This window comes from Aspergillus luchuensis, chromosome 6 (genome assembly GCF_016861625.1).
Source record: "Aspergillus luchuensis IFO 4308 DNA, chromosome 6, nearly complete sequence".
Lineage (NCBI taxonomy): Eukaryota > Fungi > Ascomycota > Eurotiomycetes > Eurotiales > Aspergillaceae > Aspergillus > Aspergillus luchuensis.
The window spans coordinates 1,904,381-1,931,832 of NC_054854.1; the positions used below are offsets into that span (position 1 = coordinate 1,904,381).

The window sequence follows — 27,452 nt, forward strand, 5'->3', positions numbered from 1 at the left end:
TTCCCAGATGTTTCGTTCGGCCTGAAGACTCTTCTTATGTACATCAGCGTGGTTTCCCCTTCTCTTTTCTTTCTTTTCTGGACATATATACCTGTGGCGGGTAAAGCCCGTTTAGTACGTTCTGGTTCTCAACATGTTGATATATATGATTATACTACAACCCCTACAACTTCAAATATAATACATACCAATTTCTGGCAAATAGACATTATTGATTGCAGGCGGCAGGAGCCTTAACGCATATATATACACAAAGATCATATAAGGTACAAGGGACAACCTAGACACGAGCCGGCGGATGCGAGATCTGAGCAGCTGTGACATATGTCCGATAGGTAGACGTAGTTGCCTCCGCTTTCCGCGCGGAAAAAGGCAACAAATTCCTCTCTATCAAAGGTTGGATAATAACCCTGGTAGGTACGCTCTGGTATTTTCATACACCAGGAAAGTGACCCACGTACTGGGCAACACGCGCAGCAAATTGGGGCCAAGGCCCTTGTAGAAGCCAGTGATACCTTCTCTGGCCCAAATCTGAGCAACGGCATCCCTGACGCCCGAATACACGAGGTGAGCATCGTATGTCTGCAAGCGAGACCGCAACACCTGATATGGATAGGTAACACACCCGGCGAACAGTTTCGACAAGCTGGAGATCACGAATAAGTCTACATTTCCCAGCTCCCGTATCCCCGACCGGACCGCGTCCGATGACAGCGACGACACATGACTCGAACCAGCATCTCGTTCAAGGTCAGTTGTTCCGGCCGGAGGAGCCATGCGGGAGCGATACAATTTCAATTGCTCGTACGCCATGAATTGAAGTGCACCATGGCTGACTCCAAACAGAGCTGGAACCAGGCCCCGATAGAAGCCCGCAATACCCTCCGAGCGAAGAATCTCCTTTGCTCCCGTTGTGAACGACGCGTATGCTCCGGGGCTCTGGGATCCTGTCGACAGCATGCGGGTTTTTATCACCCAGATCGGATTGGTTAGCGCGGACGTCAACATCCCTGTGAGAATCATAATTCCGCAAATTAGCCTCATCTGCCGTTTCAGAACTGCCTGATCGGTGCTTTCTTGGGGGGAAAAGACATCGCAGGTGTGTTTCCTTTTTGCTTCTGGAGCGTACCTGCAGATCCTGAGGCTAGGAAGTAGTCGGCCGAGGTGAGGGCCTGGTCTTCAGAACCACTGCGCCAGGTGCGCATTACATCCTTGATGTTGCCGTAGCACAAGAAGTACAGCGCCCAACTTGTGGAATTCCCCACTATGTTGGGTGTCAGACCTCTGTAGAAGGCTTTGATGCCGCCCTCATTCTGGAAGATCTCGCGGATTACTGGGACTGAACCGCCGACACGCGAAGAGGATAATCGGTCGACTAGAAGATATAGCAGATTGATACTACGTCAGCCATAGCTTCAATACTGATTTGACATTCGTGATTGATCCGCTTCACGTCTCGTCTTTTTTTTTTTTTTGTTCCCCGAGAGATGCAACACTAACCTTGAAGCCGGGTCTTGATCAGATCTAGCGGATGCAGGCAGAGCGTCGAAGCGATTCCGGCCGTGAATCCCGCTACGGTCTCCACAAAGGACGAGGACAAGCCATCCTTGCCAGTCATTAACCCTTCAAGTCCTCCTGGAATGTGCCGCTTGCAGGGGTTTGAGATTCTAGCCGGAAGTGTCGGGAGGATTGAAGAAGTCCGGATTCGGTCCGGAATTCTTTTGGCCAAAAGATTTGAGCTGGAGCTAAGAGTCGAGTTCATTGCGCTTGGCGGGCCGAAGCGCCCCAAATGTCCGAGGGAAACAACCGGATACTTCTGAAGAGACATTTTCCTACGACTATTCACTACAAGAAACAAGATCATATATCCTAGTCTTTGGATCTGGAGTCTGCTTCAAAGTGCATCAGTTGAGCTTACGCAAGTCTTTATTAATGTAGTCTTCCGGAAACCCTTTGCATGTATCCTCGGTCCTGCCCTGGACCTGTATATGAAATTAAAACATTCGCGTTAACCAATACAAAGCATGAAAACTGATCGTAGTTTAAAAGTACATGCGCATCGATGTAGACTTCCAGTTGTCAACATCGACCCGAGGGGTTGAGATGAAAGAGGTTTCTCAGAATCCGCTAGTATTCCGACAGGCAGTCTTATTTGTCTGTCTAAACTGCAGAGGGAGATTTCAGGCGTTGCATGTGTCTGGTGGATGGACATTCATCGTTTCCGTATTCTGAAGCAACTCATTCCTCTAGGCGAGCGGCGAGAACAGCCTATATGTAGCGTTAGTGGGTTGAAATCGTAGGGAAGCGTCGGCAGGGCGCAGTCGCTCATACTTGAACAGAGAAGGCTTGGGTTCACTGTAAGTGTATCCTATTCCATGTCCGTTAGCAACGAAACTTCCATCATAAAGGTCCCCGACGAATCCATCGAAAAATAGTTCCACCACACGTACCGAGATAAACAATCAACGGCAGGTATCCACTTATGCAAACATAACCGTCAGCTTTGGTCAGGACACATGGGTCGAAAGGATCAAGATGCGACGAACTAGTGAATGGCAACTCTGGAGACGTCAATGACCTTGGAGATACGCTCCTAGATAAAAGGCATATCCGTTAGCATACCGAGATCAAGCGTGACTAGTTATGTAGGACGTGCAACAGAGCACCGCAGACTAACCTTGGTTTCTTCGGAGAACTGGACCATATTGCCGGCTTAAACTTGCACGAAGGCTGTGATAATAAACACGAGAATTTCCCTGCTGTTGATGTCCGTGAACTTGAGAGTGGGAAAGGCGGAAGGGTTGACGGAGTGACGGAGTGACGGAGTGACGGGAAAGACGGGGGAGGTGAAGCTCAAAGTTTTCCGGGGCTAAAGTTGGGTCAGTAAAAGCTCCGCCGATAACCTGGAGTCCGAGTCTCCAGCGATCATCCTTCCAGCCCTTGTTCTCCCAGTACCTTCATTGACCTTTCAACATATCCTCACTACCCAATTCTTTCTTGTCAATTTGTAGTTAGTCTTCTTCTAGCTGATTCAAACGCCTCCCCCATCTTTCTGTTCCTGTTCATTCGCTTTCATCCAGTCGAGGGGGCTCTTCAAGAGCAAGAGTAATACCTAGGCGCTATGTCCGGCGCAAGGCATTGGTAAGTGCTTCTCTTCACTCCATCTGAATATACATTCCCATAATGCCGGTACTTACAATTGTTGGAATAGGGAGCAAGACAAAGAGGCCACCGTCTACATCGGAAACCTCGATGAACGGGTCACAGATAGCCTGGTATGGGAGCTGATGCTGCAGGCCGGGCGCATCGTTAACGTTCACCTACCGAAAGATCGAGTCACACAGTCGCATCAAGGCTACGGATTCGTGGAATTCATCAGCGAGGAAGATGCTGAATACGCGTCGCGAATCATGAACGGAATCCGCTTGTATGGAAAGCCCATCCGCGTCAACAAAGCATCGGCCGACAAGCAAAAGTCGGTGGAGATTGGAGCAGAGCTATTCGTCGGCAATCTTGATCCCATGGTTACGGAACAAGTTCTCTATGATACGTTCAGCCGCTTTGGAAACTTGGTCAATATTCCCAAGGTATGATCTCTTCGTCCCTGCTATAGGAGTGCCATGCGGCACCGTGGCTTTCGAGTAATTTACTAACAATTTCTGCTACATAGATTGCGCGAGATGATAACAATCTGTCAAAGGGCTATGGATTTGTGTCTTTCGCCGACTTCGAGTCTTCAGACGCGGCCATAACCAACATGAACGGCCAATATCTTATGAACAAGCAGGTCTCCGTGCAATACGCCTATAAGAAGGACGGGAAAGGTGAACGCCACGGTGATGAAGCAGAACGAATGCTGGCAGCACAGGCTCGCAAACATAACGTGCGCCCGCCGACCCAGCCGCTACCTCCTCAATTCTCCAACCCAGGGACACCTATGGTGCCTGCTGCGATGGCCAATGGTGACAGCTCTCGGCCAATGAGTACTAATCCACCGGACCTTAATATGGGCAGAGGCATGGCTCCTCCGAATGTACCGTTCCAAAACGTACCTCCTCCACAAGCAAGCCGACCTGTTCCACCTCCTGCTTCTCTGGCGAACCCACCCCCCGGTTTACCAGCACGGCCGCCGCCTTCTCAGGCCGGATATGGGGGGCCGCAGTCTTTCCTCCCACCGGGATTCAATGGTGCTGGTCAACAACCTCCCTTCCCTCAAGCAGCACCTCCGCCAGGCTTCGCTCCCCCAGGGTTCGGTTCACCGGCAGGAACTCCTGGTCCTCCACCTCCGTTGCCCCCGGGATTCCAGCAACCTGGCTATGGCCGCGGGCGCTGAGCATCCTAGGTCAACTACCTTGGCTTGAACCGAAGACAAGGTGGTACATAAAAAGAACAATTCCATCATTGTCAACCATTACTTGGATCGTCGGATGATAAATACTCGACTTGATGTAACGACCCACAACCGAGTAGCTGTTAATGCCCTACGGAAGAATGCAAACCGCGCCCGATAATGAACGGCTCAAGATGCCTCAACTCACGGGATAAAACTGACATATCCGCTTATTACACATGGCAAGATTGAAATGCCAATCAGCATTAACGTTCAACAAGAAGGAGGAATGTGTCTGAATAATCAAATCTGATGTCCACAGTTCTCGATATCTCATTTATGCTGAGTGGTAGCAATGAATACAAAAATTGAAACACTACAGCATTTCAGATGCCCATGTATGGTAACTGAGAGTTAGTTGCCAGCAGTGATCCACGAAGTCATGAATTAAAGTTGACACAAGATATCAAGTCAATTTTCAAGCAGGGAGGCCAACACTAAATTTTGACGGCAATAGTAAACATACTCTACACGCTGCAAAGGAGTCTTGAAATCATTCAGTAAAGGGAAGGGTATAAGTAGAGGAGAGTCTGCTGGTGAGAAGCATATGTCGAAGGGAAACAGGAAAAAGAACGAGGGCAAAGTGTAACCAAGCGACTGTGATGCAAATGTCATCAAGAAAACGACACGAACTTTGGGTCCCTAGGTCGGCCATCAGGACCGATATTGTTTTTGGAAAAGCGCTGCTCCATGTAGATCCGACGACCTTCGTTGAAATCCACTCTTCGCCGTTTCATGATCCGTAAGATTTCACGTTTGGCCTGATCATCCAAGCCCGCCCTGGTGTCACCCTCGGCAATATTGGCGGAGATATCAAACTCGGATGAGACCAGACCAGCTTCCACATCGCCAGCAAACGTCGAGGGGAGACGATCGTAAATGTAGTCGGGAACGGGCAGTAGATGTAGCCATCGGGACCGGGTGAGGTAGAGCGCTAAAGGCAGGTCAGGAAGGAAGGCTTGGATGACTTGCAAGATTGAGAGGCTGGAAGCTTCGCATACCTGTGCCACACACAACAACCGATATGGTGAGGAAGTAGAGAAGGTAGTAAGCCATGGTCAACGAGGGTTACCAGGCGCTGCTAAACCGCAGCGGGGATTAGGCTAGATAGGTAGATGAAATGAAAGCGTAGCGCAGCGGGGAGTCAGGCTTCAATTCCCCTAAAGCGACAGGAATAAGACCATTCACAGGGATAAGCGATATACAGTACTCGAGTCTGGCCGGCGTCTTGCCAGAGCCTGCTACTTAGGAGGCATTTAGACAACAATGATAGACAGTCGGGTCATACGTAAGTGTACGCATATGGAAGAGCGCGGAAGGTGTAAGTGGGTCGAGGGCGCCGACGCGGCTGGAACGACAGGCGGCGGCCCCCGTTCTCAGGCAGCACTCACGGGCATCTAACGAACCGCCTTGAAAATGGGTCTATTCCTAAAGCGGCCCGCTTAGCGAGGCTCTCAGCGTTGGAATTCTTGGCGCTGGCACACACAACTGAAACCTTCTAAGGGCTAGATATTAAGTCGTAGCTGGTATATACCGAACGGACTTGCGACGATTTGGAACTGTCCTCATCCCCCACCCAAGCTTCGAAAGAGACATTCAAAATGGCCGCCAACGTTTCCAGCGACCTCATCTGGCAGCTCACCCGTACGTCACTAGCACCTTCCTACGCATATTTTATCCCAATGGAAACCCTAGGAGCCGTTTCGCGCCTCGTCTTCTCCGGCTAATGTTACGACTACCTCAACAGGCACCCAGAATGCTTATCTGGTCAAGCGTAACAGCGGCGGTGGTTCTCAGTTCTCCCGTGACCCCCTGAACCTGCAGAACAAGCACTCTTTCAAGGTACGGACCCTGGACATAAGGTCTGGGTTATGTTCTCGTGCTAATGTCGAATCACCTGTTTAGTACGCCGGCTATGCCAACACCAAGGTACTTTACCCGCGCTTCATGTCATAGAGATTTTCACCGTTGGGGATTGGATGTTTAACGCTGCAATAACAGGCGGTCGGTGTCCAGGCCACTGAGAACGGCGGTGTTGCTGTCATCACCAAGAAGCCCAGCAACCCCCAGCAGCCTGCCAAGAACGTCGTTACCGTGACCTACGGCCCTAACGCCTCCACCCGCAAGTAAGTCGATATGAGCAGTTGGCGTGCTGTGATTTCTGTGAGGGAGGCGCGACAGTTTGCTGATACTGCTCTCGCGTAGGATCTACAAGGGTGTTGCCGACAAGACTGCCAAGAACGGCTACCGTGCTGATGTCCGTGAGGACGCCGTCGCCCGTGTCAGCGCCATCCGTCGCTCCCAGAAGGCCAAGAAGGAGACTCCCGCCCAGAAGCCCCGTGGTGCTAAGGCCAGAAAGGCCGAGGAGAAGTCGGAGTAAATGCCAACTATCTCTTTCCGGGAAGGGCCAGGAGGCATGATGTCATGAGAGTTGGTCGGGATGATCGACCAGAAAAGCGCCGTGCTGGCCAAGGGCGGTAACATCTATGTAATTTAGCAATACTGCTACCAAGGGGGGCATTGTTCTCCGGCCAGGCCATTCAGAATGGAAACCAAAAAAAATCTTGGGAAATTCATCAACAACATCAACAAAATGAATGGGGAAATGGAAGAATTGCCATCTTCAATTTTGAACACAAGTGGTAACAATCGGACTGACGGGAAAACAATCAGCCTTCCGCTTGCAACTGCCTGTGACGTCCCCTGGCCATATTTTGGTAGGCTGTTTATTGCCGCCTGTCGGGCCGAAGTAGAATGTAGAACCGATGTCGTAAGCACGTATCTAACCGCAAAGTTACCGTGAGACAAGTTTGATATCCGCCTTTTCCCGAAACCTTGATGGAATCCCCGGTCAAACCGGTATATTCCTTCGCTGTGGACTCTGGAACGAAGGAGTCGACGAGAATTGCCGGAATCTGGGGCGGCGTGTTATGGGGGAGGACTACATCCGAGGGATGAATCTGAACGACTCCAGAAGTGACTAAGCACCCGTGAACCGGAAGCAACAATCCGGCTCTCAAGGCAAAGATAGAATGTCCGGACTACGGAGGAAAGATTTGGCGTGTGCCTGATGACTTTGTTCCACATGGACCCGGGGAAGGTCTGTAATGGTAGTAATGAGGTGCTTTGGCCTTGATTAAGCACAAGTCAGCTTGCGGGAACTACATGCTTGATGGTGAAGTATATCATGTACTGGATGGAGCATAATTCGGGGGTGGGTTCCGCAGAAATGAGTAATAACTCCACTTCACTTGATGCCCGCTGGGTTTGTATGTAACTATGTCCATACATGCCTTCCTGGGTTGCCGAGTGTACGACTAAAGGCGACTGGATGTTTGGGGAACAATGGTATTGGGGAGGGGGGCCCGGGCACCCTTTGGGGGACACCCGCGGATGGGCTGGATCTCGGTCACTGGAGACATAGCCCAGTGGTCCAGTGGTCTAGTTAGCAAGACAGCTTCATGGTTAAACCCCACATGTGATCCTCCGTCCGGTTTCCGTACTATATAATGGTCCTGGAGCTTCTCCCTCTGTCGATGCGAATTGGAAAATAATTTGCCCATTAACATATTTCCTTATCTATCTATTCATTGTTTCTTGCCCATTATCATCTCTCTCTCTCTCTTTTTCCTCTTTGGAAGAAAATACTATTAGTAAGTATGATATGAGCCTAGGATTGAGCCAGTGCTCCCCCGATCCTTCCTAATCCCTGTGCTGCCACTTGCCCCGACCTGTTCACCGTGACCGTACCACCACCACCACCAGCTGCAGCAACACCACCCCGCCCCCTCCTCAAACTAAACCCCTCCCTTTCCAATTCCACCCCCCTCTTCCCCTCCCTCCCCCTGTTATTTCGTTTATTTTTCTTTTTTTTTATCATCTGGGTGTTCCCCCCCTCCTCCCTACTAGTTCCTTCCCAAACTTCTTCTCCTCTTTCACTCTCAAACATCTCTCTCTCCCTTTTGTTTGATACCCACACTAATCTTGCGTGCTCCTCTTCACCTTTGTGTATAGATTTTGTCACAGTTGCCATAAGAGAAGTTCTCAAAAATCACAATGGTTAAAGCGGGTGAGTAGTCTTCACGGCGCCTGCATTTTGACCCCGCTTTTTAAAACGAGAACGACCCCGGACTAAATCCATTTCGACAGCTGTTCTTGGAGCATCTGGTGGCATTGGCCAGGTACGTGCCCCTCATTTGCTCCTACCAGAACTGCAGCCCGCGATGCAGGCCTGTTACTTTCTTTAACTTTTACTGACTGCCCATGTGCTTATGATCGATTAGCCTCTGTCTCTCCTGCTTAAGACAAGCCCCCTGGTTGACGACCTCGCGCTCTACGATGTTGTGAACACCCCCGGTGTCGCTGCCGACCTTTCTCACATCTCCTCTGTTGCCGTATGTGTGACCGTGTCACAACCCGCTCCCTATCTCCACCAGACAATCTGGCTTTACCTCTGACATTGTCGATAGAAAATTTCCGGATTCCTGCCTAAGGATGATGGATTGAAGCACGCCTTGACCGGTGCTGACATTGTTGTCATCCCTGCTGGGATTCCCCGTGAGTGAACCACCTCTCATATTCCGAGGTGCTTCTGACTGACAAAGTTGCCGTTAATAGGCAAGCCTGGAATGACTCGTGATGATCTGTTCAAGATCAACGCCGGTATTGTGCGCGACCTGGTCAAGGGCATCGCCGAGTACTGCCCCAAGGCATTTGTTTTGATCATCTCCAACCCTGTCAATTCGACTGTTCCCATCGCCGCAGAGGTCCTCAAGGCCGCTGGCGTCTTTGACCCTAAGCGTCTCTTTGGTGTTACCACTCTGGATGTTGTCCGCGCGGAGACCTTCGTCCAGGAATACTCAGGCCACAAGGACCCATCTGCTGTGCGCATCCCAGTTGTCGGTGGCCACTCGGGAGAGACTATTGTTCCCCTCTTCAGCAAGGCAGCCCCCGCTTTCCAGATCCCCGCAGACAAGTACGATGCGCTTGTCAACCGTAAGTGAACTGCGCAGACTCTTAGCGATTGAAATGTTTACTGAACTATATGCAGGCGTTCAGTTCGGTGGAGATGAGGTTGTCAAGGCCAAGGATGGTGCCGGCTCCGCGACCCTGTCTATGGCCTACGCTGGCTTCAGGTTTGAGTCCCTCATTTACAAACATTTGGTGTCAGCGCTAACCTCATATTAAGATTTGCTCAGAGCGTTATCAAGGCTTCTCAAGGCCAGTCTGGTATCGTCGAGCCTACCTTTGTCTATCTGCCTGGTGTCACTGGCGGTGACGAGATTACCAAGGCCACCGGCCTGGAATTCTTCTCTACCCTTGTAGAACTTGGCGTAAGTCATTCATCACGTCATATTTGAATATCGGACATCACTCTGACTAGATAAAAACAGACCAACGGAGCTGAGAAGGCCATCAATGTTCTTGAGGGCGTGACCGAGCAGGAACAGAAGCTCATCAAGACCTGCACTGAGGGCTTGAAGGGCAACATCGAAAAGGGAATCGAATTCATCAAGAACCCTCCACCAAAGTAAACGCGCCCACCCCAGTCCCTGAGTCACAGGATTCCCAATCATCAATAAGTGATATGCCAATATCGCACCTCTTTACCACCGGGGAGATATCTTTCGGTGGTTGCATCACAAGTTCACGGACATGGAAGGAGCCCTGCTAATCATTGTTATCCTGGGGAGATAGGCTTTGAATTATGTGACTCTGCAGACGACGGGCGTTGGTCGATGGATTGCTCTGACTCAGGATTTATGACTTCGAGATACGAGTGACCTGTTTAAATGATAAAACCTTGTATTCTTCATGCCCGCACTTGAATGTAGGATTATCCGGCAATCCGTTGATGAGAATTGCAGCTCCAGCAGATATCCCTGGATTGCTGCATGTCATTGTCATCCAAGCCCTGCTGTGATGAATGCATATTGTACGGTTGGCTGCCTGGATAGGGCTCAAAGCCGCCTATGTATGAGCGGCTTCAGGGCTTGGGGTTGACGGTTTTGATTTGAAAGGTTGCACCTGGAAGCTCTGTAGATTCCGCCTGGACAGTGGTTGTAATACCGAGGTTTGATAGAGCACCGCGAATAACGCCGCATGGAAACCATAAATACTATGATATACCGCAAGTCGTTAGATCATGTAAGGCTGACCTTTAGGAAGAATGTATCCTTCAGGACAAACGTACCGCTTGAGCCATAGACACCGCCTCGCTTCGCACAGATGTACTCATCCTTGCAAATGGTCGAAATGAGTTGTCGGTCAAGACATACACGCCCTGAAAGTGCACGTATTAGCCTCCCCGAAAAGCCAACCAGGGCACTTCAAAGGGATTTGAGAGCGCATTTGGTTCTGCCTACCCGGTGATTCGTTTTCAGGTTATCCACCTGCTTCTTAAATAGTATCGTCCACAAGTCCTTGCACAGAAACTTTATGACATCCAGGTTGTCTGCGAATCGTGGGCGATCGCGGGAGAATCTGCTCCGGTGGACAACAGATACGCGTTAGCTGCGGGACTTCGATCAATAGCACACCTGCGAGTCTGTCGGTGATCCTGTTGCACTGATGCGCACTCTTGCGGCAGATAGTTGCATAACTTGGACGACCGAAAAGACGTCGCAAACTCAAGTAGCGGGGTTTCAAGCGTACCGTTCAGCCAACCCTTGTCCAACCCTGTAACCTAGAGATTCGAGGCGAAAGAATGTAGTTTCCCGGATTTCTTCATCATCTGGTAGCTTATCTTCTGAAGCAAGTTCCTTCGCTAAACGCTCCGCCATAGGGACGAGCTCTATCAGGAGGAAATCAAGGCATGAGGCACCCAGGAGCCGCGCGTGTGGATCTGAAGCATTGAGGGATGAAGCCGGCGCATCCAACGACATTGTAAAAGGTGATACGGTGGCCACGTTTGTGGGGGAGCCTGATTATCGTAAGATGGTCTGGATGACTCGAATAAAGTGAACTCGGTGAATTTGTGATAGCAGATAACTGTTGTACCCGGTTGTTTTGCGGAGATTATGCGGCTCGGAGTAGGCCAGCCAAGCATGGTGACCGCCGACATATCGCAAGCTCCGACGGAGCGGCCCCTATCTACTTGCGAAGTACCTTCCAATTAGTTATGCCGACATGCCCCCTTACTCCGATGAATAAGCCGGCATAACGAGTACTTTCCTTCTGCAATGAAGCACTAGGATTCAACGCAGCGGATTATTTACAACGGAGACTTTTTTTGGGCTCCCCAAACTACGTAGGGATCCCCGTAAGCGACATTGTGAGATCGATAGCTATGGATTTTTCTTTCTTGTTTTGTTTTTGGTGAAACGAATATTGGATCTAAATGTTCGTTGGCCATCGAAGTTGAAAGAACATTGTCTCCCTATTATGCTTTGTCCAATGCTCCCAATAAATTCGCGTAGTGGATATACCCATGAAACCGAATGCGCCCAACACCATGCAAGTATGCTTCAATAACTGCGTGCATCATAACCACCGGCATGACTAAGAAAATCAGAACTAGGCTGGCTGGGTAGTTGGATGTCTCCGTTAACATAGCCACCGCTGTAAGGGTTGCAATATTCCTGCTGAGACGAGGGCCGGTTCATCTGATCAAACGCTGGCCGCTTTACGGGTCTGACCGGAGTGTCATCCTCCTCATCACTTCCTGTAAGGTCGATCACCTGGGCAGCATTACGCTTGTTTGTCGACAAATAAGCTGCAGATGACGTTGCTGAGGGTTCTCGGGACTGAGTAGGTGTTTGGTGTACGTAAAGAGATGTAGGTGGGAATGACTCTCGCTTGATAGGCGTAACCCCGGGTTCCCGTATTTCGATCAACTCGTCGTCATCATCTGTCGCCGGAGTAAATCCGCCCACTTTGGCAGAGTCTTCCTGGTTGGGGCTAGACCATTGACCATCTGGCTCTATGATAACTTGTTCGACATCTAGAGAAGTTGAACGAAGTATATCATCGACGTACCTATGTAATAAAATGTCACTAACTGCACAAAGAATCGAGCCAAGAGATTCTGTCTTACTGGTCAATCTGCAACGATTCAAAACTCGTCGCTTTAGAACAGACAGGACACGACCAAGTTGGGGCCTGTTCCTGGAGTTGCAAAAACGAGGATGCATCGAAACATTGATTGTGCGTGCAAATTACAGAACGACAGGGAACCTCTATTCGGAGCGTTGATAAAGGGCACTTGAGCGACATAACACTGGACGTGGCGACAATATCTGAATCACCAGCTTTATTCCTCACTGTAAAGCATTAGCAATGACCCTGTCAATGATAGTTCCGGGCGCGTACTTTCTCGCAAGACCTGCTCTTTCGAAATTGTCTTCCTCCGTTTCAATTCGGCAACAAGCTCTTCGACCGGATGTCGCTGGACAAGATTGACCAAAACAAAAAAGCGCTAAACTCTGTTAGCTAAGCTTTTCATGGTAGAGCCCCGAATTAGGGTCCAGCGAGTATCATGCTGTGAAGGGGTGAATGGGGGTCCTATACTTGCCTTTTGCGTAAGGGCGTATGTCATGACAATATTATTCGGGTAGCCTGGTTTCTTGCGAATATATTGTGTTACATCTGCTGGCCTTGTTGTACCGGGCTTATTTTTCAAGCCCCTTAGATTGGCTTTCACTTCATCCAGGTTGGCTTTTAGTTCAACTTGGTGAGGAAATGCGATGTCAGATTTGGTATACTGATTAAGACCCGTGTCTGCAGCACAATACACCATCACCCGGATATTGGGATCCGCCTGTAGCCTAGTCGCTACGGTTGGTGTAAGGATAACTTTGAGTTCCACACTGTCCCTAGTTTGTTCGCGTACTGGAAGAATTATTAGATGTGAACTGTCACTGAAATAGGAATAGACTGCCAGTGTCCCACCTTTGCATTCTGAGGCAGAAGTCAATGGCTCTATGACGGTATAGAATGGGCTGTCTTTGAAAGTTAAACGACCTGTATGAGAGTCAGAAACCATCCCAGCCTCAGAGCAAACGAACATATAAGTGGGTACCAGATGTGTGTCCATGCGATGGCATTGGTATGCTCAAAGGTGAAGGTCTATGCTGCGTGAGCAAAGGTTGATTGACAGTATGTGGTTGATAGTGTTGGTTGGAGACTGCTTGCGTGGTTGGAGACGTAGGCATTGGCCGACGTGCCGTGGCATAGATGAATTTCCTCAGGTCATCGTACTGTTCAACATGGCCTCCTTGGTTGAGTCTCTCAATGTCTATTGTGTTTCAATAAGAGTTAACAACTTCGCAAATATTATCTTTGAACGAGGCCTAGAAAATATAAGCTCTTATAAAACAAGGTACAACTTACAGTCAATGATCCGTAGCTGCAATGAAGCTTTCACTCCTGAGACAGCAAGCCCTTCGTTCCTGAGGATATCTTTGAGCTGCGCGTTGGTCAATGTCTTGACTAGGGCAACAAGGCTTTGTGTGTCCGGTAATTGACCAGTAGAGGCCATGACTAGGGTTTAGAAAGAATGCTAGCCAGTGACTAAATGAGCATGCAGGCGTTATCTCAGGAAGAAAGATGGCTCAAGACGGTTGCGCTATGCTGAACAACGCTGTTCAAAGACATCTCAATACTCCAGGAAGTTAAACAGACGGAGATGGGGGGACGTAGTTTCTCAAGTCCTGATTTGATGGAATATTTGAGGCCGTCAAAGGATAATAAGAAAAGGCACTGAGTGAGCTAGATGCCAATGACAACCTATACGATCGACCAGGCCGGCGGCGATTGCGGAGGTGAGAAGAGCCTCTCAATGTGATGACATAAGATTATCCACCGCGCTTATGTTACAAAGTCCCCTCCCAAGAAAAAAAAAAGTGGTGGACTAAAAAAAAAAAAAAAAAGGCAAACCGGCAAATAGAGGCGGCGAATCTTGCCAAAAACTTTGCACTACACACGCTTGATCTCTGGATGAAGATTCCAGATTCCACATAGTATCCATCATTAACACCGCTACATTTGCCTTCTACAAAATTTACCTTACCCATAAATCTCGTTGGCCATTCCGGTTCTGTTGACGAGCACCATGGCAAAGAGCGTCCGGGCGAGTGTTACCAAGCGCAATAGAGCTAAACTCCGAGCCACAGTCTTCGGACCAGCTGTTGATGCAAGGACCGAAAGACTTTCTGCGAAGCTGCAAGAGCTAGCTTCTCAGCCTCGGCCGAACGAGGAGAAGTCAAGCATGGAACTGGATGATGCAACCACAAGTATGTGAAAGTTCCTCGAGATATTCCAACCACAGCTGACGTGTTATGTGCAACTCAGACAACAACAGTGACAAAGAAGCTAGCAACGTATCGAATTCCACTGGAGGTAAGCTAGGTGCAATCGGGTTTTTATCAATTTTGCTATTGTTTCTGCCAATCATTTCATGCCAGCGCCCCCTGCTAACCTAGCTCTGTCACAGATATGGATATCGATCAAGGAACTGCTAAGGGTGGCCGTGCTCACACCAGGAAGTCGGGTCGAATTCAGAAACGTCATAAGAAAGCCCGCTCGTCCATCGTTTTCCGTCCTCATCCATCGAAGGTCAAAGGAAATACGAAGAGACGGTGAATCGCGTGGCGTGTTTTGCTTCGTTAATGGTGAAATAGTCGTGCCTCTTTTCAATTACGGAGTTTGGCGTTCTGTGGGAGATGTGGACATATAACTACCACTGTCTTGGTTGTTTCTGCTTCCCTGTGGCATTTTAGGAAAGGAGCAGAAAACTGGACCGAAGTCGAGCGATATCATCTGTGGATGCTTTCACGCATCTAATCCCCTGTATTTCAGCCGTAGAAAATTTATATGAACATGGATCTTAGCTTCGTCAAGGCCGATTAGTATATGGCTACTATTCATCTCTAAGCGGATGCTCAAGACTTCCGCTGAAGACCTCAAGGGAACATCATCTGCCATGCACGAGCGTGATACAAAACTTGTATGCTAAAGCTGCAAAGCATCAGCAGATGCAGTGTTAGAACAGAGTAGCGTGGCCTCATTAATGTCCATGAATTACCCACTATGAAGTGCTATCTAGATGCCCGATAATAACCCCACAAGTCCCAATTTAGTAGGCGGTATATGGTATCAATATAGACGACTGCCCCTTTGGACGACGGCAGTTACAACTAGTAGTCATAGCATAAACCGAATGCCGCACCTCATATGAAGTTGTGACCTCGGATGTCTAGTTTTGGGTTGTCGCAGGCTATTCAGAGAAGAATAGACACTCAATGGCCATCCTACCACGAAGTTGGGCGGTTATCATCGCCAATGTATTAACCCCCTTAGCAGTCTTAGTATTTTCGTCTGGGTTTTTCCCTTATAAGCCATTGATACCAGGACTTGCAAGATTTGAAGATGGCGGCAACTACACTGCGACTCCAAAGGCTTTTGACAAGGTCATTTTCATGGTTATCGATGCTCTAAGGAGGTATGAATGTTTCGAAGTGCTCCCGGCTTTTCGTGCCTCCAGCTGAAATTACTCAGTGACTTTGTCTACTCTAATAATTCCGGGTTTCTATTTACCCAAAGGTCAGCAATAGTAAATCTAAAATGAGGTGCTGTCTGTCTAACCTATGTTCCTATAGCCTGATTCGATCAGGAGCTGCACTGCCATTCACTGCTTATGCTAGTTCTCCAACTGTTACAATGCCTCGTCTCAAGGCAATAACAACTGGCTCAAAACCATCTTTTCTGGATGTAATCCTGAATATTGCCGAGTCCGATACTTCATCGACTCTAGCATATCAAGATACTTGGTTGGCACAGTTGAAGGCAAATGGAGGCCAGCTTGTCATGTATGGTGATGACACTTGGCTTAAACTGTTTCCCGGGATGTTTGAAAGAGCAGACGGTACTACAAGTTTCTTTGTGTCGGTCAGTAGATGCCAACGGGCTTCAATTGGTGCATCCAATGGGAGAGCTAAGCTAGTTCGCGCAGGACTTCATCGAAGTGGACAATAACGTAACTCGTCACGTCTCTACTGAGCTTTCCCGTGACGACTGGTCAGCATTCATCATGCATTACCTTGGATTAGATCACATTGGACATAAAGCCGGTCCTCAGAGGTAAGGGACCAGCCAGCCTTTGGCTTCGGGGTGGGCTAACAAGTATTACATAGCCCTTACATGACAACAAAGCAACAGGAGATGGACTCCATTGTTGCCAATATATATACCAGCATGGAGCAGCAACAACATTTGCAGTCCACTCTTTTTGTCTTATGTGGTGACCATGGGATGAACGATGCCGGAAATCATGGCGGCTCATCCGTGGGTGAGACATCGCCCGCATTGCTCTTTATTTCTCCTAAGTTTCAAGCCTTGGATATCCTCAGACAGTCTCCGACAGACTCGCACAGCGACTTCCAGTATTACCGAACCGTTGAGCAAACAGACATAACTCCAACTTTGGCAGGGCTTTTAGGCTTACCGATACCATTGAATAGTCTGGGTGTATTTATCCCAGAACTTCTCGACCTGTGGGAAACGAGTATGTGCACACCTTCCTTGCTAGTGCGTGCAAATGTAAAGCATACTTATGAATAGCCGGTTCAGGATCGCAAAGAATTGACGTGTTACTCTCGAATTCCCGACAGATCCTGAGAAAGATGAACGAGATGTTTCCTAACCGCAGTTTCGATATCAACTCGATGGATATCGCCTGCGATAGCGGGCCTTTAGTCGGCGTTGATCTGGCGCTCTGTGCATGGTTTCGGGTCAATATCTTGCTTCAAAACTCCGGCGGAGCCGACAAAAATGACCTTTATCCCGAGCTTGAGTCTGCCTTGTTTGTGTTCTTGAAACAGGCACAGGAGGTAATTAGTAGCGCAGCTAGCGACTACGATCTCAGAAATCTTCTTCTGGGCTTAGCCATCACTTCTTTCGTTGTCCTGCTTCCTCTCCCTACGATTTATACTCTGCTCTGTAAGTCTGGGTGTGCTGGGGCATTCTTTGCACTGTGTCTCCTAGGCTACGGTGGCATGATGTTCGCTAGTAGCTATGTTGAGGAAGAGCAACAATTCTGGAATTGGATGTTTACTGCATGGGTATTTTGCCTACATGTAAGATCATCCATTCTTCCACGTTGCTCCATGCCCTCCCAGGAGAGGAATACAAGATTCTATCGCCTATATGATTTGTGTTATTCCAATTTTGGTGCGTTGGCGCTGCTCCTATCACATAGGGTTTTGAGGCGCTGGAACCAAACTGGTCAGAAATTTGCTACTGATCCAGACATCGCTCGGACATTTTTCCCTTCGCATCGGCTAATACTCTGGTTTCTCGTTATCTTAACATATGCCAACACTTGTAGGCATCTCTTAGCCCACCGTCTATCAAAGCTTTGGCAGCTATGTTGTGTCACAATGGCATTGAGCGCATTCTTCTTGAAGCTGTCATATGTGGCATCAGATTCCCCTGAACTTCTCCCTGAAGCTTTGCTTGTCCTTTGGAAGAGGGGGTTCGATGGAGGGTCTACTGTCCTCTTTACGCGGCTGGTCGTAGTCGGGATTATGTTTCTCATTCCATTATCAATGTGTATCAGAAATATTCCGCAACTGCGTGAGATGAGAGGCAAGTCGAGATCAATCGCGCCTCGGATATCGGCTAACATTTTACAGTGGTCCCGAGTACCGTCTTCCATGACGCCCTCACCCTTTTCTTGGTAACTCAATCACGAGCTACGAACATTCCGATATTTCTAATACTCAGAGCCCATGCGAATATACTTGCTACGATGAATCTTTCTGCCCTCGAGCTAGCTATCACATCTTTGATCGCGCAGTATATGACCTTCTTCGCATTTGGAGGTTCGAATTCAATAGCCACAGTCGACCTTTCCAATGCATATAATGGCATCGGCACCTATAATGTCGTCTTGGTTGGGATCTTAACATTTATAAGTAACTGGGCAGGGCCAATATGGTGGGTATCAGCTGCTCAGGTTCTCCGGCTAAACCAGGCTAGGCATGAAAGAGAGAGTCACATGGCTGTTCTCACATTCCACATGGCAGCCACATTATTGTCGGTTATGGCTGCATGCACGATCCTGAGGTCGCATCTTTTCATCTGGACGGTCTTCTCTCCCAAGTATCTCTATGCAATGGCGTGGGCCATCCTCAACCACTTGGCCGTTAACTTGCTTGGCGAGGTCTTGCATCTAATATCATCCAAACTGGCGAACCATTCAGCAGTGGAGTTGTTATAGTATGAAAGCAGACGGAGGGATTCTACTGAGCCGAAGCCGAAAGATAGGAATACTGCATATATAGGTTATGCTCTTTAGGATGTATATCTACTAGCTACCGTTCACGACATGTCAGCAAGACCCGCTATTTGCACCTATAGAAGGCTATCAAATAGATCATCGATGGCATCCTTTTTCCGCTTCTTCTTCCGCATGCTTTTCTTTTTTGAGCCTACGGTGCTTTCTGGAGCCTTTAGAGACACCTCATCATGGGCTCGAGGTGAAATCTCCGGAACTTGAGTCTCAGATAGCAGCGTTGGTGTTGAAGAGCCTTCAGGGCGGCAGAGGATGACTCCCATATCCTCTCTTCGTTGCGCATCGGTGCCATAGATGGGGCCAGTAGAAGCCTTTTCTGTTTGTGATGACAATCTCAGATCCTTATCGATCCCTGTGGCTTTTGCCAAACGGGCAAGGGTGGCAATCAAAACTGTCCCCAGAGTAGAAAACTGTCCATCGGCAACAACTGCGGAGAATGCTCTGGATATTTTTAAATCAGCAAGTATCCTCGGCGATGTCGCATGAAGCGAGGTTATTTAAAGCTCGTCTGTTAATCGTTCTCCTAACTTACTGATAGCACTTCGGCATAAGATATGTCACCAAATGATGTCTATGTTGATCAGCAGGAGACTCATCACTGCCAAATGGCTGCCGACTGTCGAGAGATCTGGCGAACTTCAAGGTAACTCGTTTCAGGATCGCCAACCATTTCCACCACTTAGTCCCTCGATGTTGATTTTTATTTCGATGAAAGATCAAATGAAGTATAGAATGCACCGCATAAATTCTATCCACATCAATATTCATCCTCTGCCACAACAACGAGAAGACCCTGCCGAGTTACTAATTAGCCTGGACGTGAGTTGGGCGGTCCTGCGTTGTGTCAAACGGGGTTTTTGTTGCACAAGGAGAGGGAAACGCAACAAGTAAATGTAGCGCTTTGAATTGTGTAATAATAGACTTTGGTCTCGGAGCCTACTTGACTGTGTAGACTTCCCGACCCGTGGGTTAAGATTGGTGAATTTGAACGACGATGGATATCGAAATATATGACAGTAGCCGCCGCTAGGGATTAATTTACTCGGTCCTTGAAACCTTGCCGAGAGTCGACAGGTCTAGCTCCTTCGGGGAGAATACCCGAGTACCGACCTCCTAGTCTATGTAGCAGCATTCAAATGTACTCCATTATCCCCGCTTCACCTATAGCGCCCCTGGATTACAGTGACCTCGTGTGAGGCCTAGAACGCAATTTTCACCGCCACATCGGGAAAACGAGAAGGCCATGCAACGAAGATGATTTGATTCTTCTGGATGTATTTGAAATCACAGATTACCAAACATCTGAAGGATCAATGAACATTAGGAACAGGGCACCGAAATCTCACAGAGAAAGGGTTCCAACATTAGACACAATTCGAGACACCGTACCAAGCCAACCAGGGCCATAAGGTTTTCTCCCATGGGTCAAATGCTGGCCGTCGCTCCAATCGAGCGCTGGTATTCGACATAAGTAGATCAAACAAGCTGAAAACATAAACGGGGAAGATCTAACTTGAAAGGGTGGGATAGCGATTGGTAGGAGTTGACTTTTACCAGTACGCTTTCCAGGGTCGCAAGCGTAGGCACGGCTATGTAGGCAATTTTCCTTGGTTATTTCCCTAGATTAGATGAGAGTCCAGCTGACCAGAAGCAGCCCTTGAGTATAGTGGGTTGAAGGGCTTAGGGACCGCTTTCGTGCATTGATTCGTGCCACATCTTCATACCAGGATAAGTACAGGGGCCACTCCTGAGACCTTTACTGACACCGTAGGGACGTCTTGGTGCGAGTGTTCGGACATATACTACTTCGCGCTCGGCTGCAGTGGTTCCACGATCGAATTGGGAACGGCGACGGCGCTGCTCGTCACGGTACTGCTGACCGACGCGCGGAGCAAATAGTCCTGAGAAATGCTGATGAGTGTAGTTCTTCCAAGGCACGCAGATATGTGCTCTTACCAACATGTTCCGCATTTTCAATGCTGCGACGCATTTTGGAAGGGTTGTCTGGTCCAGGAAAGCGATCCTCGGTCCCAGCAAGAGGGCCTGTGCCGGTCTGAAAAATCTGCGAGAATAAGCTTCATCTCTAAATTTACGTCGACTGAATGGCAGGGATGATATGGACCTTTGGTCGAAATGATGGATGTTCCAGCATGACGGAACTATTACGGAACTTTTGCACCAAGCAATCTTTTCCTTGTATAGCTGACCTGTCGTTTTAGATAATCCATAGTCTGCTAGGGATAAGCGAGTACGAACTTGCATAAGACACTTCAGCCACCTTGTCACTGTTGAAACAATTCCTGTACATGCGTTAAAACAATGGACATGTGGTATTTCCTGCAGGCTCGGCATACCAGGTTCGTCCCGCTCTTGCGTTGATAAACTACATGAAATCAGTGATTTCGATGAAGAGAACCAGGACGATACTAACATCAATGATATCAATCGGCTGAGGATCTGTCAGTAGTGGCTGCCGGGGTCGTTGAGATAAACTCACATCTTCGAAATTTATAAAGGCGTACCCGACGCTGGCAGAGACAATGTCAGATACTGGCAATGGCGGCGTTACATATATTGGCAGTCATACTTGCAGTTATTTGCGAAATCTGCAGGGATGGCATGGGGGTTAGTCGGTTCAAATCGACCTGTTTGAGCTGGGATATCAACCCACCTATCCGTAAGTACATAAAGTCATATTTTCCATGGCTCGTCTCATCCACAATAGCTTTGAGCATAGCCTTCTCTTATTAGGATTTCCAAGTCTGCATATTGACAACAGTATCCTTCCAATGGAGTTTTGCTCACCTGGTCGATTTTATTAGGGATGTTGCGGAGCATAATCTGTGAGTGAAGGCGCATGTCAGTTAGCAAACTAGGGAGCATGAGCCGGTGATAATACCGTCGTTCTGACATCCAAGCCGAGACGTATTCTCTCTATATCGACTGCATTTTGGCTGCCCATGCGTAAATCAGGATAGCGGCTAAGTTCGCGGCGAGGAGAGGGGAAGATCCTTTCACCAGCCTTAGACATCCAGTCTATGAGACTAGCATGTTCACCTGGGGGCACCGTGGAACGACCGGTAGGGCTTAATTCCATGAAGGAAGCACGGCCCGGTCTAACTGAGGTCCACGATGTGGACTTTGTGAAAGAAGCCTCCTCGGCTGGAGGGAATTCCTCTCTTGAAGGTGTTTCAGCCGTAAATGGCAGCTCGCACTTTCTCTCTTCTATATCTGGCCTGAAAAGAGAGATGTCTAGGATGCAATCCTTTAACGACTTTTATTAGCCACTTGGAAGCAGAGAAAATGGGTTGTCTGCGTACATCAACCGACGTCCCATTAAGGGTGGTCAAAACGTTCTCAGCATCACGCGTGTTGAAGTACTCAATATGAAATTCGCCAATATTTTCTTGCTCAGTTGGCAAGGATGTGAAAGACCTTATGTCACCGAATGTCATAGAGAGGGTTTCAAGTGAGCGAGCAACAGTGTGCTGATTGAGGTTGGGGTTTCTGCCGTCATAATAGACGGTGACAAGCAGCTGACCCTCGTAGTTAGAAGTCTGTGGCAGAAGAGAAGGCTCAACATGTTTGACATATTCTTTAGGTGCAATCGTAGAGATGTGCCATTCAGGCCTCAGGACTTTGACCTTCTCTATTGCCTTGGTCGCTTCCCGACTGTCCGTGAATGCGACATAGACCTTGCCCATGGAATTGAGTTCTGAAAGCACGGGGCCTCTGAGGGAGCTAAATTCACGACGCTGTCCAACATACAATCAGTAATGTAAATTTCTTTTCACCGATTTTGATCAGGACAGGATATATATGTTTGTTCTTCCTCCTGAACTTGGCCACTTACATTGAAAAATCCAGCCAATGACATATAGGTAAGATTTTTCGGCACATTTTCAATAACCAGGGCTCGGCTATGGTTCTCGCTGCCGAATGTCTGGTAGTCCATGATATTCGGACGGTTCCTCGTATCAGCCTGACTATTGCCTATGACTCCATACTTCAGTGAGTATCTGTCCGAGGCCTGGAGAGGGCCATTCCTAGCTTCGCATGGATCAATATCCGAGCTTGCTGTTAGATAGCCAACGCCGGAAAATCCTCGAGACAGTGAAGGTGCCTTGCTCCTAGATAGAACGTTGTCTGCCACGCCAAATGGTGTGAAGCTTGCTGCTGTTGGTGAAAGTTGAACACGGGTAGAAGTGTTCGTTGACACCAGAAAGGGGTCAGAGGATGATCTGGTCTTGTCACTGACGGATCTGAAATCAAGATAGTTATCGTACACTTACGTCAGGTATAACTTTCGTTTGCCAATGTCGCCCAATGGGTCACCAATGTTGGAGTCAGAGCGAAGGCAGGTAGATCGCATATCCTCAGGCGAATATGCTGTAAGCTTGGTGTCAGGGGACCCATTGGCAGAGCCTATGTCGTTTGTAGAAACAGGACTGCTCAAGCTGTGGGACGTATCGTTTGGCCTCATGCTGTGAGAATGTTGATAGAACCCAGTTGAATATAGGATAATTCTGTCTTATCGGGGGTGGCCTGTCTTGGAGAGCGAGCCCAGACTCACACAGTCAGATGTGGATAAAAAGCACCTTACAGCAAACAAACCCAGGAAACCGTGATATTGAAGTAGAGGCCTCGGCCGCCTAGAAGTCTGCCCGAAGAAGCAATCGAGCAAGAGATAAACCCTCTGTCACGTCAAATATTGCAAGCAGAAGGAGAGTGGGATAAGACCAACAGAACACGTCTCAAGGGAAAGATGTGGAATAGCACGTCCCACAGAGAGAGATAAACCCCAATAGCATACCGCTTCTAGAGCCTGTTCTTACACATACAGCGACGGGACTGGAACCACACCACCATCCCCAATCTAGGCGCCAAGGGTGGAGACTGAACAGTTCACCAATTTACACTGGGTTAATAACACAGGGAAGATACCCCTAGTGTATCTCATCTGTTGTAAAATCCACAAAACAATTGAAATACTGCTAGGTACTCGGGAGATAGTCAAGATGCAGAGAACTTGTAGTGTCATTCCATTCGAGCAAGAGGGTTGTTAAAGCACTGTGTACAGTAAGAGGTTGAATCTCAGACTCAAATAAACTGCCTCGATACCAATGCCCAAAGACCGAACATGGGAGAAACCCCTCACTTAATCCTCTCGGTTGCGCAAGTGGCCCATTGTAAAATGTTTCAAAGGTTAAATAATGAATCAGAGAAGGCTGGTATCAGATTGCTACTTGTTGTTCATACTTGAGAGGAACCCAAACACATCAGCAACCTTCCCTCACGGTTCGTCCATCTCTTGATAGCTTGTTATAAAGGGGCTTGGAATACTCAGTGTCCTGGCTTTGCAAATGACTCCAAGCCTCTGTTCAGCTCCAAAGAAAAAAAAATATTGCTAGTGCCAGTGATACTTTTCTTAGAAGGTAAAAGGTAAACGCAGAATAGAGTAAGAAACGATAGCCGCCTTCAGCTCTATGCCAGCTGAACATACAGACCACTTCGGAGTCTTTACAGGAGAGAAATTCTGAAACTCTTAAAACCCTAGCTGTTCTTAGCAGGTATGACTTTGGTCACTAGACAACTCAAATGCTCAAGTCTGATATTGTTTAGAGATCATAGTTCATAGTTCAATTAGAGTACCTTGTAGTAGTAATCTGAGTCTTGAGCGGCGAGCTTCACGCTTTCATTGGATATTGGACATAACTAAGTTTGGCTGTGTCCAAAACGGGCTAGAGCAATGTACGCCCGCGGCCCCATCTCGTGGGATCCCCGCAACGGCTGAGGAATCGGAGAGCTGGCAGGGAAACGTAATATTAAGAGTACAACTTATCACATATCATGGAGGTTTCAGCATACTGTGTAACCATACCCGCCCAAACCGAGTGACTCTTCTGTGTCCGCGATAATTGACTTGCTTCTGGCAGTTCCTTTGAAGTCTTTACTGCCCCTTTTTTTGAAATTTGACGCGCGTTTTGTCCTTAAAAGTGAGCAAGTTGTCACAGCAGTCGATTGGATTCTGTTATCTACCGCAGCCGACTCCCACATACAAACTCGTCACAATGCCATCAGTGGCACCTTCTCGCAATGAGTCGTCATACCTCCTGAATCAGGTACGCATGGCAAAAGAGTTTGTGCGACGGGCTACTAACTAATACTCATGGTCTCCATAGCTTATCATATCTCCCTCAGACGCGGACTACATCGACCAATTGATTCCTTCCATCAAAGAGTACAGCGTCGGCAACCGAACATCACAACTATCACAGACTTTGTCTAGGTTTGCTAGTGACAAGGAGGCTGAGATAGAGACAATATGCAATACCAATCACCAGGAATTCGTAACATCAGTGAATCAACTTTTACGCATCAGGGAAGGTACAGTCAGCCTGACTGCTGAAATATTGGACCTTAACCAGTCGATACAAGCAAGCACCGAAAAGCTGGCCGAACAAAAGAGAGCTCTGGTAGAGTCACGGAGTCACCGGCAGAACATCGATGAGACTTCTAGAGCTATACAGGACTGTCTCGAGGTGTTGCGTCTCGCGAATCAAGTTCATGATCTACTCGCTAAGAAGAATCATTATGCCGCACTGCGCGCTTTAGAAGAATTGCAAAATGTCCATCTTAAAGGGGTGACGCAGTATAAAATCGCGGACATGATTCAGCGCTCAGTCCCAACAACACAAAAAGCAATAGCTGAAGCTGTCATGTCTGACCTTAATACTTGGCTATACAGAATCCGAGAAATGTCGCAGTACCTCGGGGAGATCGCTTTATACCATACAGACTTGCGAAAGACCAGGCATAAGGAGCGGACAGAGATATCTCCATATCTTGGTCAATTCAAGCTCAATTCGGCAATTGAGCTGGTATCCGACGAGAGCGAAGAGTATGATCTTTTGCAAAACGAGGAACTTCAAGTGGACTTTACGCCTTTATTTGAATGCCTCCACATTCATCGATCATTAGGGCATATGGATAGATTTCGAGTTGAGTACGCTAATACTCGGCGTCGGCAGAAGGAACTTTTGCTACCAGCCTCCATTACTCTTGTTGATGAAGATGGGGCTAGTCTGCACAATCTTCTCGAAGAAATGGCAGGATTCGCCATTGTCGAGCGTTCTACAATGAAGAGGGTTCCGGACCTGAGGTCTTCTGTTGATGTGAGTTTGTTCTTTGAATGAATGGGTAGATTTGTTGGGCTGAACGAATTGGTAAAGGTCGATGAATTATGGGATTCTATGTGCCAAACAGCTGTGATCCTAATATCCGGGGCTCTCCATGAGGTTGACAATGCTGAGAGCCTACTGAAAATAAAAAACCTCATCGCATTGTTCATGCAAACAATGAATGTCTGTTGACCTCTGAGTCTTAATGTTGGCGAGACATACTAACTAATATGAAAATAGACATGGGACTTTCACGTCGGGGTGTTCGATGACTTTCTCTTGATTCTTTTTAGGAAATATGCCGACCTTCTCAAGAAAAGATTTAGTGACGATTTCCGAGAGGTATGTTTCCTTACGAATCGGTTCTGTTTCTCTATATTAAAACCCGTGAAGATAGTATCGACCGATGATTATATGCCTATGCCTATCCAGACAATCGAGGAATTTGACAAGGTACTGAATGTCAGTTGGTATAGCCCTGACAAGCCAAGGGAAGAGCAAGTGTACGTTCCTACTGTTAACTTAAGACACTTGAATCAATCATCACTAACAATAGCGCAGGTTTCCGTGTGTCTTACCATTTTCCCAAATGTATCCCTTATGCTGCATCGACATCCGCAACTTTCTGAACCAGTTCTACTTTTTTGCCAATGACGATTTCTCTCACCCTAGTCTCATTGACGAAACCCTAAGGGATGTAAGTATGCCATATCACATATACCTTCACATCTCTTACAATTCTAGGCACTGGATGAACTCCTATCAGACAAAGTTTGCGACACCCTTGTCGAACGTCTTTCCTCACAATATCTGGGGCAGATTGTGCAGATTTTGATAAACCTAGAGCATTTTGAGCTTGCCTGTCGCGAACTTGAGCTGTTACTCGCTGCTGCTCGATCACAGAATGTCTCCGGTGACGTGGTCACTTTGAACGCTACCGAGAAGTTCAGAAGCAATAAGAAAGCGGCAGAGAAACGTATCTTTGAAGTTGTCAATTCCAAGATTGATGATCTCATAGAAACGGCTGAGTACGATTGGATGGCATCTGTCCCACCCGCAGAGCCTAGCAACTACATGCAAACACTAACACGCTTCTTGTCAAACATCATGAACTCGACGCTCCTCGGCTTACCGACAGAAATCAAAGAACTTATCTACTTCGACGCTCTTAGTCATGCCGCGAATATGATTCTTGTAAGTAGCGCCAAGCGATAAATTTACTGTATTTCTGCTAACCTCCGTCAGGCACTCCCTCTCTCTCCGGAGGTGAAAAGGATCAACCCAAACGGTGTAATGGCTCTTGCAAAAGATGTCGAATACCTATCCCAATTTGTTGATGGTCTTGGTGTTCCCATCCTCCGAGAAAACCTCGACGAGCTGCAACAGACTGTGCAATTGATGCAAGCAGATAACACTGACGAGTTCTATGATATATCTACGCGGAACAAGAAGTACGGTCGTGTGGACGCTATTCATGGTCCCGTCCTGTTAGAGAAGTGCGTTACCAACCACCATAGCCTGGATACTATTACTAACCAACAAGAAGGATCATACGTACCGTTCAAAGTCCCGTAAAAGCAGATAAATT

The 27,452-nt window shown here is 48.0% G+C and overlaps 14 protein-coding genes across 14 annotated transcripts; 6 read left to right on the forward strand and 8 right to left on the reverse strand.

Moving 5' to 3' along the window:
- Nucleotides 1-390: 390 nt before the first annotated feature.
- Nucleotides 391-1,864, reverse strand: AKAW2_60674A (putative mitochondrial folate carrier protein Flx1; the record flags this gene model as incomplete). Its single annotated transcript, XM_041692826.1, has 3 exons — nt 391-1,010; nt 1,130-1,375; nt 1,501-1,864. 3 exons carry the CDS (start codon nt 1,862-1,864, stop codon nt 391-393), a joined length of 1,230 nt encoding a protein of 409 aa, XP_041546172.1.
- Nucleotides 1,865-2,246: 382 nt separating this feature from the next.
- On the reverse strand, nt 2,247-2,704 carry AKAW2_60675A (mitochondrial import receptor subunit TOM7; the record flags this gene model as incomplete). The annotated part of the gene is made up of 5 exons (XM_041692827.1): nt 2,247-2,268; nt 2,332-2,368; nt 2,451-2,479; nt 2,547-2,593; nt 2,678-2,704. 5 exons carry the CDS (start codon nt 2,702-2,704, stop codon nt 2,247-2,249), a joined length of 162 nt encoding a protein of 53 aa, XP_041546173.1.
- A 417-nt stretch (nt 2,705-3,121) lies between these two features.
- On the forward strand, nt 3,122-4,333 carry AKAW2_60676S (U2 snRNP complex subunit HSH49; the record flags this gene model as incomplete). Its single annotated transcript, XM_041692828.1, has 3 exons — nt 3,122-3,141; nt 3,212-3,587; nt 3,671-4,333. 3 exons carry the CDS (start codon nt 3,122-3,124, stop codon nt 4,331-4,333), a joined length of 1,059 nt encoding a protein of 352 aa, XP_041546174.1.
- A 671-nt stretch (nt 4,334-5,004) lies between these two features.
- Nucleotides 5,005-5,446, reverse strand: AKAW2_60677A (DUF2015 domain-containing protein; the record flags this gene model as incomplete). Its single annotated transcript, XM_041692829.1, has 2 exons — nt 5,005-5,324; nt 5,392-5,446. 2 exons carry the CDS (start codon nt 5,444-5,446, stop codon nt 5,005-5,007), a joined length of 375 nt encoding a protein of 124 aa, XP_041546175.1.
- Nucleotides 5,447-5,991: 545 nt separating this feature from the next.
- AKAW2_60678S (60S ribosomal protein L28) lies at nt 5,992-6,770 on the forward strand (the record flags this gene model as incomplete). Its single annotated transcript, XM_041692830.1, has 5 exons — nt 5,992-6,034; nt 6,138-6,232; nt 6,296-6,319; nt 6,392-6,516; nt 6,596-6,770. 5 exons carry the CDS (start codon nt 5,992-5,994, stop codon nt 6,768-6,770), a joined length of 462 nt encoding a protein of 153 aa, XP_041546176.1.
- A 1,676-nt stretch (nt 6,771-8,446) lies between these two features.
- AKAW2_60679S (malate dehydrogenase) lies at nt 8,447-9,924 on the forward strand (the record flags this gene model as incomplete). Its single annotated transcript, XM_041692831.1, has 8 exons — nt 8,447-8,459; nt 8,540-8,571; nt 8,674-8,784; nt 8,860-8,947; nt 9,008-9,385; nt 9,441-9,525; nt 9,579-9,723; nt 9,784-9,924. The coding sequence occupies 8 exons, from the start codon at nt 8,447-8,449 to the stop codon at nt 9,922-9,924; spliced, it is 993 nt and encodes a 330-aa protein (XP_041546177.1).
- A 452-nt stretch (nt 9,925-10,376) lies between these two features.
- TRS33 (trafficking protein particle complex subunit) lies at nt 10,377-11,274 on the reverse strand (the record flags this gene model as incomplete). The annotated part of the gene is made up of 4 exons (XM_041692832.1): nt 10,377-10,508; nt 10,584-10,673; nt 10,756-10,873; nt 11,045-11,274. The coding sequence occupies 4 exons, from the start codon at nt 11,272-11,274 to the stop codon at nt 10,377-10,379; spliced, it is 570 nt and encodes a 189-aa protein (XP_041546178.1).
- A 582-nt stretch (nt 11,275-11,856) lies between these two features.
- Nucleotides 11,857-13,868, reverse strand: SIZ1 (Siz/PIAS RING finger protein; the record flags this gene model as incomplete). The annotated part of the gene is made up of 7 exons (XM_041692833.1): nt 11,857-12,367; nt 12,426-12,651; nt 12,701-12,806; nt 12,903-13,219; nt 13,280-13,351; nt 13,410-13,625; nt 13,721-13,868. 7 exons carry the CDS (start codon nt 13,866-13,868, stop codon nt 11,857-11,859), a joined length of 1,596 nt encoding a protein of 531 aa, XP_041546179.1.
- Nucleotides 13,869-14,441: 573 nt separating this feature from the next.
- Nucleotides 14,442-14,971, forward strand: AKAW2_60682S (DUF2423 domain-containing protein; the record flags this gene model as incomplete). Its single annotated transcript, XM_041692835.1, has 3 exons — nt 14,442-14,622; nt 14,681-14,728; nt 14,823-14,971. The coding sequence occupies 3 exons, from the start codon at nt 14,442-14,444 to the stop codon at nt 14,969-14,971; spliced, it is 378 nt and encodes a 125-aa protein (XP_041546180.1).
- Nucleotides 14,972-15,630: 659 nt separating this feature from the next.
- On the forward strand, nt 15,631-18,608 carry las21 (mannose-ethanolamine phosphotransferase LAS21; the record flags this gene model as incomplete). Its single annotated transcript, XM_041692836.1, has 7 exons — nt 15,631-15,830; nt 15,887-15,931; nt 15,988-16,276; nt 16,341-16,468; nt 16,522-16,892; nt 16,958-17,974; nt 18,022-18,608. 7 exons carry the CDS (start codon nt 15,631-15,633, stop codon nt 18,606-18,608), a joined length of 2,637 nt encoding a protein of 878 aa, XP_041546181.1.
- Nucleotides 18,609-18,742: 134 nt separating this feature from the next.
- Nucleotides 18,743-19,451, reverse strand: AKAW2_60684A (uncharacterized protein; the record flags this gene model as incomplete). The annotated part of the gene is made up of 2 exons (XM_041692837.1): nt 18,743-19,124; nt 19,216-19,451. The coding sequence occupies 2 exons, from the start codon at nt 19,449-19,451 to the stop codon at nt 18,743-18,745; spliced, it is 618 nt and encodes a 205-aa protein (XP_041546182.1).
- Nucleotides 19,452-20,363: 912 nt separating this feature from the next.
- AKAW2_60685A (uncharacterized protein) lies at nt 20,364-20,673 on the reverse strand (the record flags this gene model as incomplete). The annotated part of the gene is made up of 2 exons (XM_041692838.1): nt 20,364-20,584; nt 20,640-20,673. The coding sequence occupies 2 exons, from the start codon at nt 20,671-20,673 to the stop codon at nt 20,364-20,366; spliced, it is 255 nt and encodes an 84-aa protein (XP_041546183.1).
- Nucleotides 20,674-21,066: 393 nt separating this feature from the next.
- AKAW2_60686A (uncharacterized protein) lies at nt 21,067-23,166 on the reverse strand (the record flags this gene model as incomplete). Its single annotated transcript, XM_041692839.1, has 9 exons — nt 21,067-21,132; nt 21,181-21,211; nt 21,271-21,289; nt 21,355-21,421; nt 21,489-21,524; nt 21,583-21,948; nt 22,004-22,438; nt 22,537-22,924; nt 22,976-23,166. The coding sequence occupies 9 exons, from the start codon at nt 23,164-23,166 to the stop codon at nt 21,067-21,069; spliced, it is 1,599 nt and encodes a 532-aa protein (XP_041546184.1).
- Nucleotides 23,167-24,754: 1,588 nt separating this feature from the next.
- Nucleotides 24,755-27,439, forward strand: AKAW2_60687S (Rab GTPase-binding exocyst subunit SEC15; the record flags this gene model as incomplete). Its single annotated transcript, XM_041692840.1, has 8 exons — nt 24,755-24,805; nt 24,866-25,858; nt 25,916-26,047; nt 26,105-26,206; nt 26,258-26,367; nt 26,426-26,561; nt 26,609-27,058; nt 27,110-27,439. The coding sequence occupies 8 exons, from the start codon at nt 24,755-24,757 to the stop codon at nt 27,437-27,439; spliced, it is 2,304 nt and encodes a 767-aa protein (XP_041546185.1).
- Between the last annotated feature and the right edge of the window lie 13 nt (nt 27,440-27,452).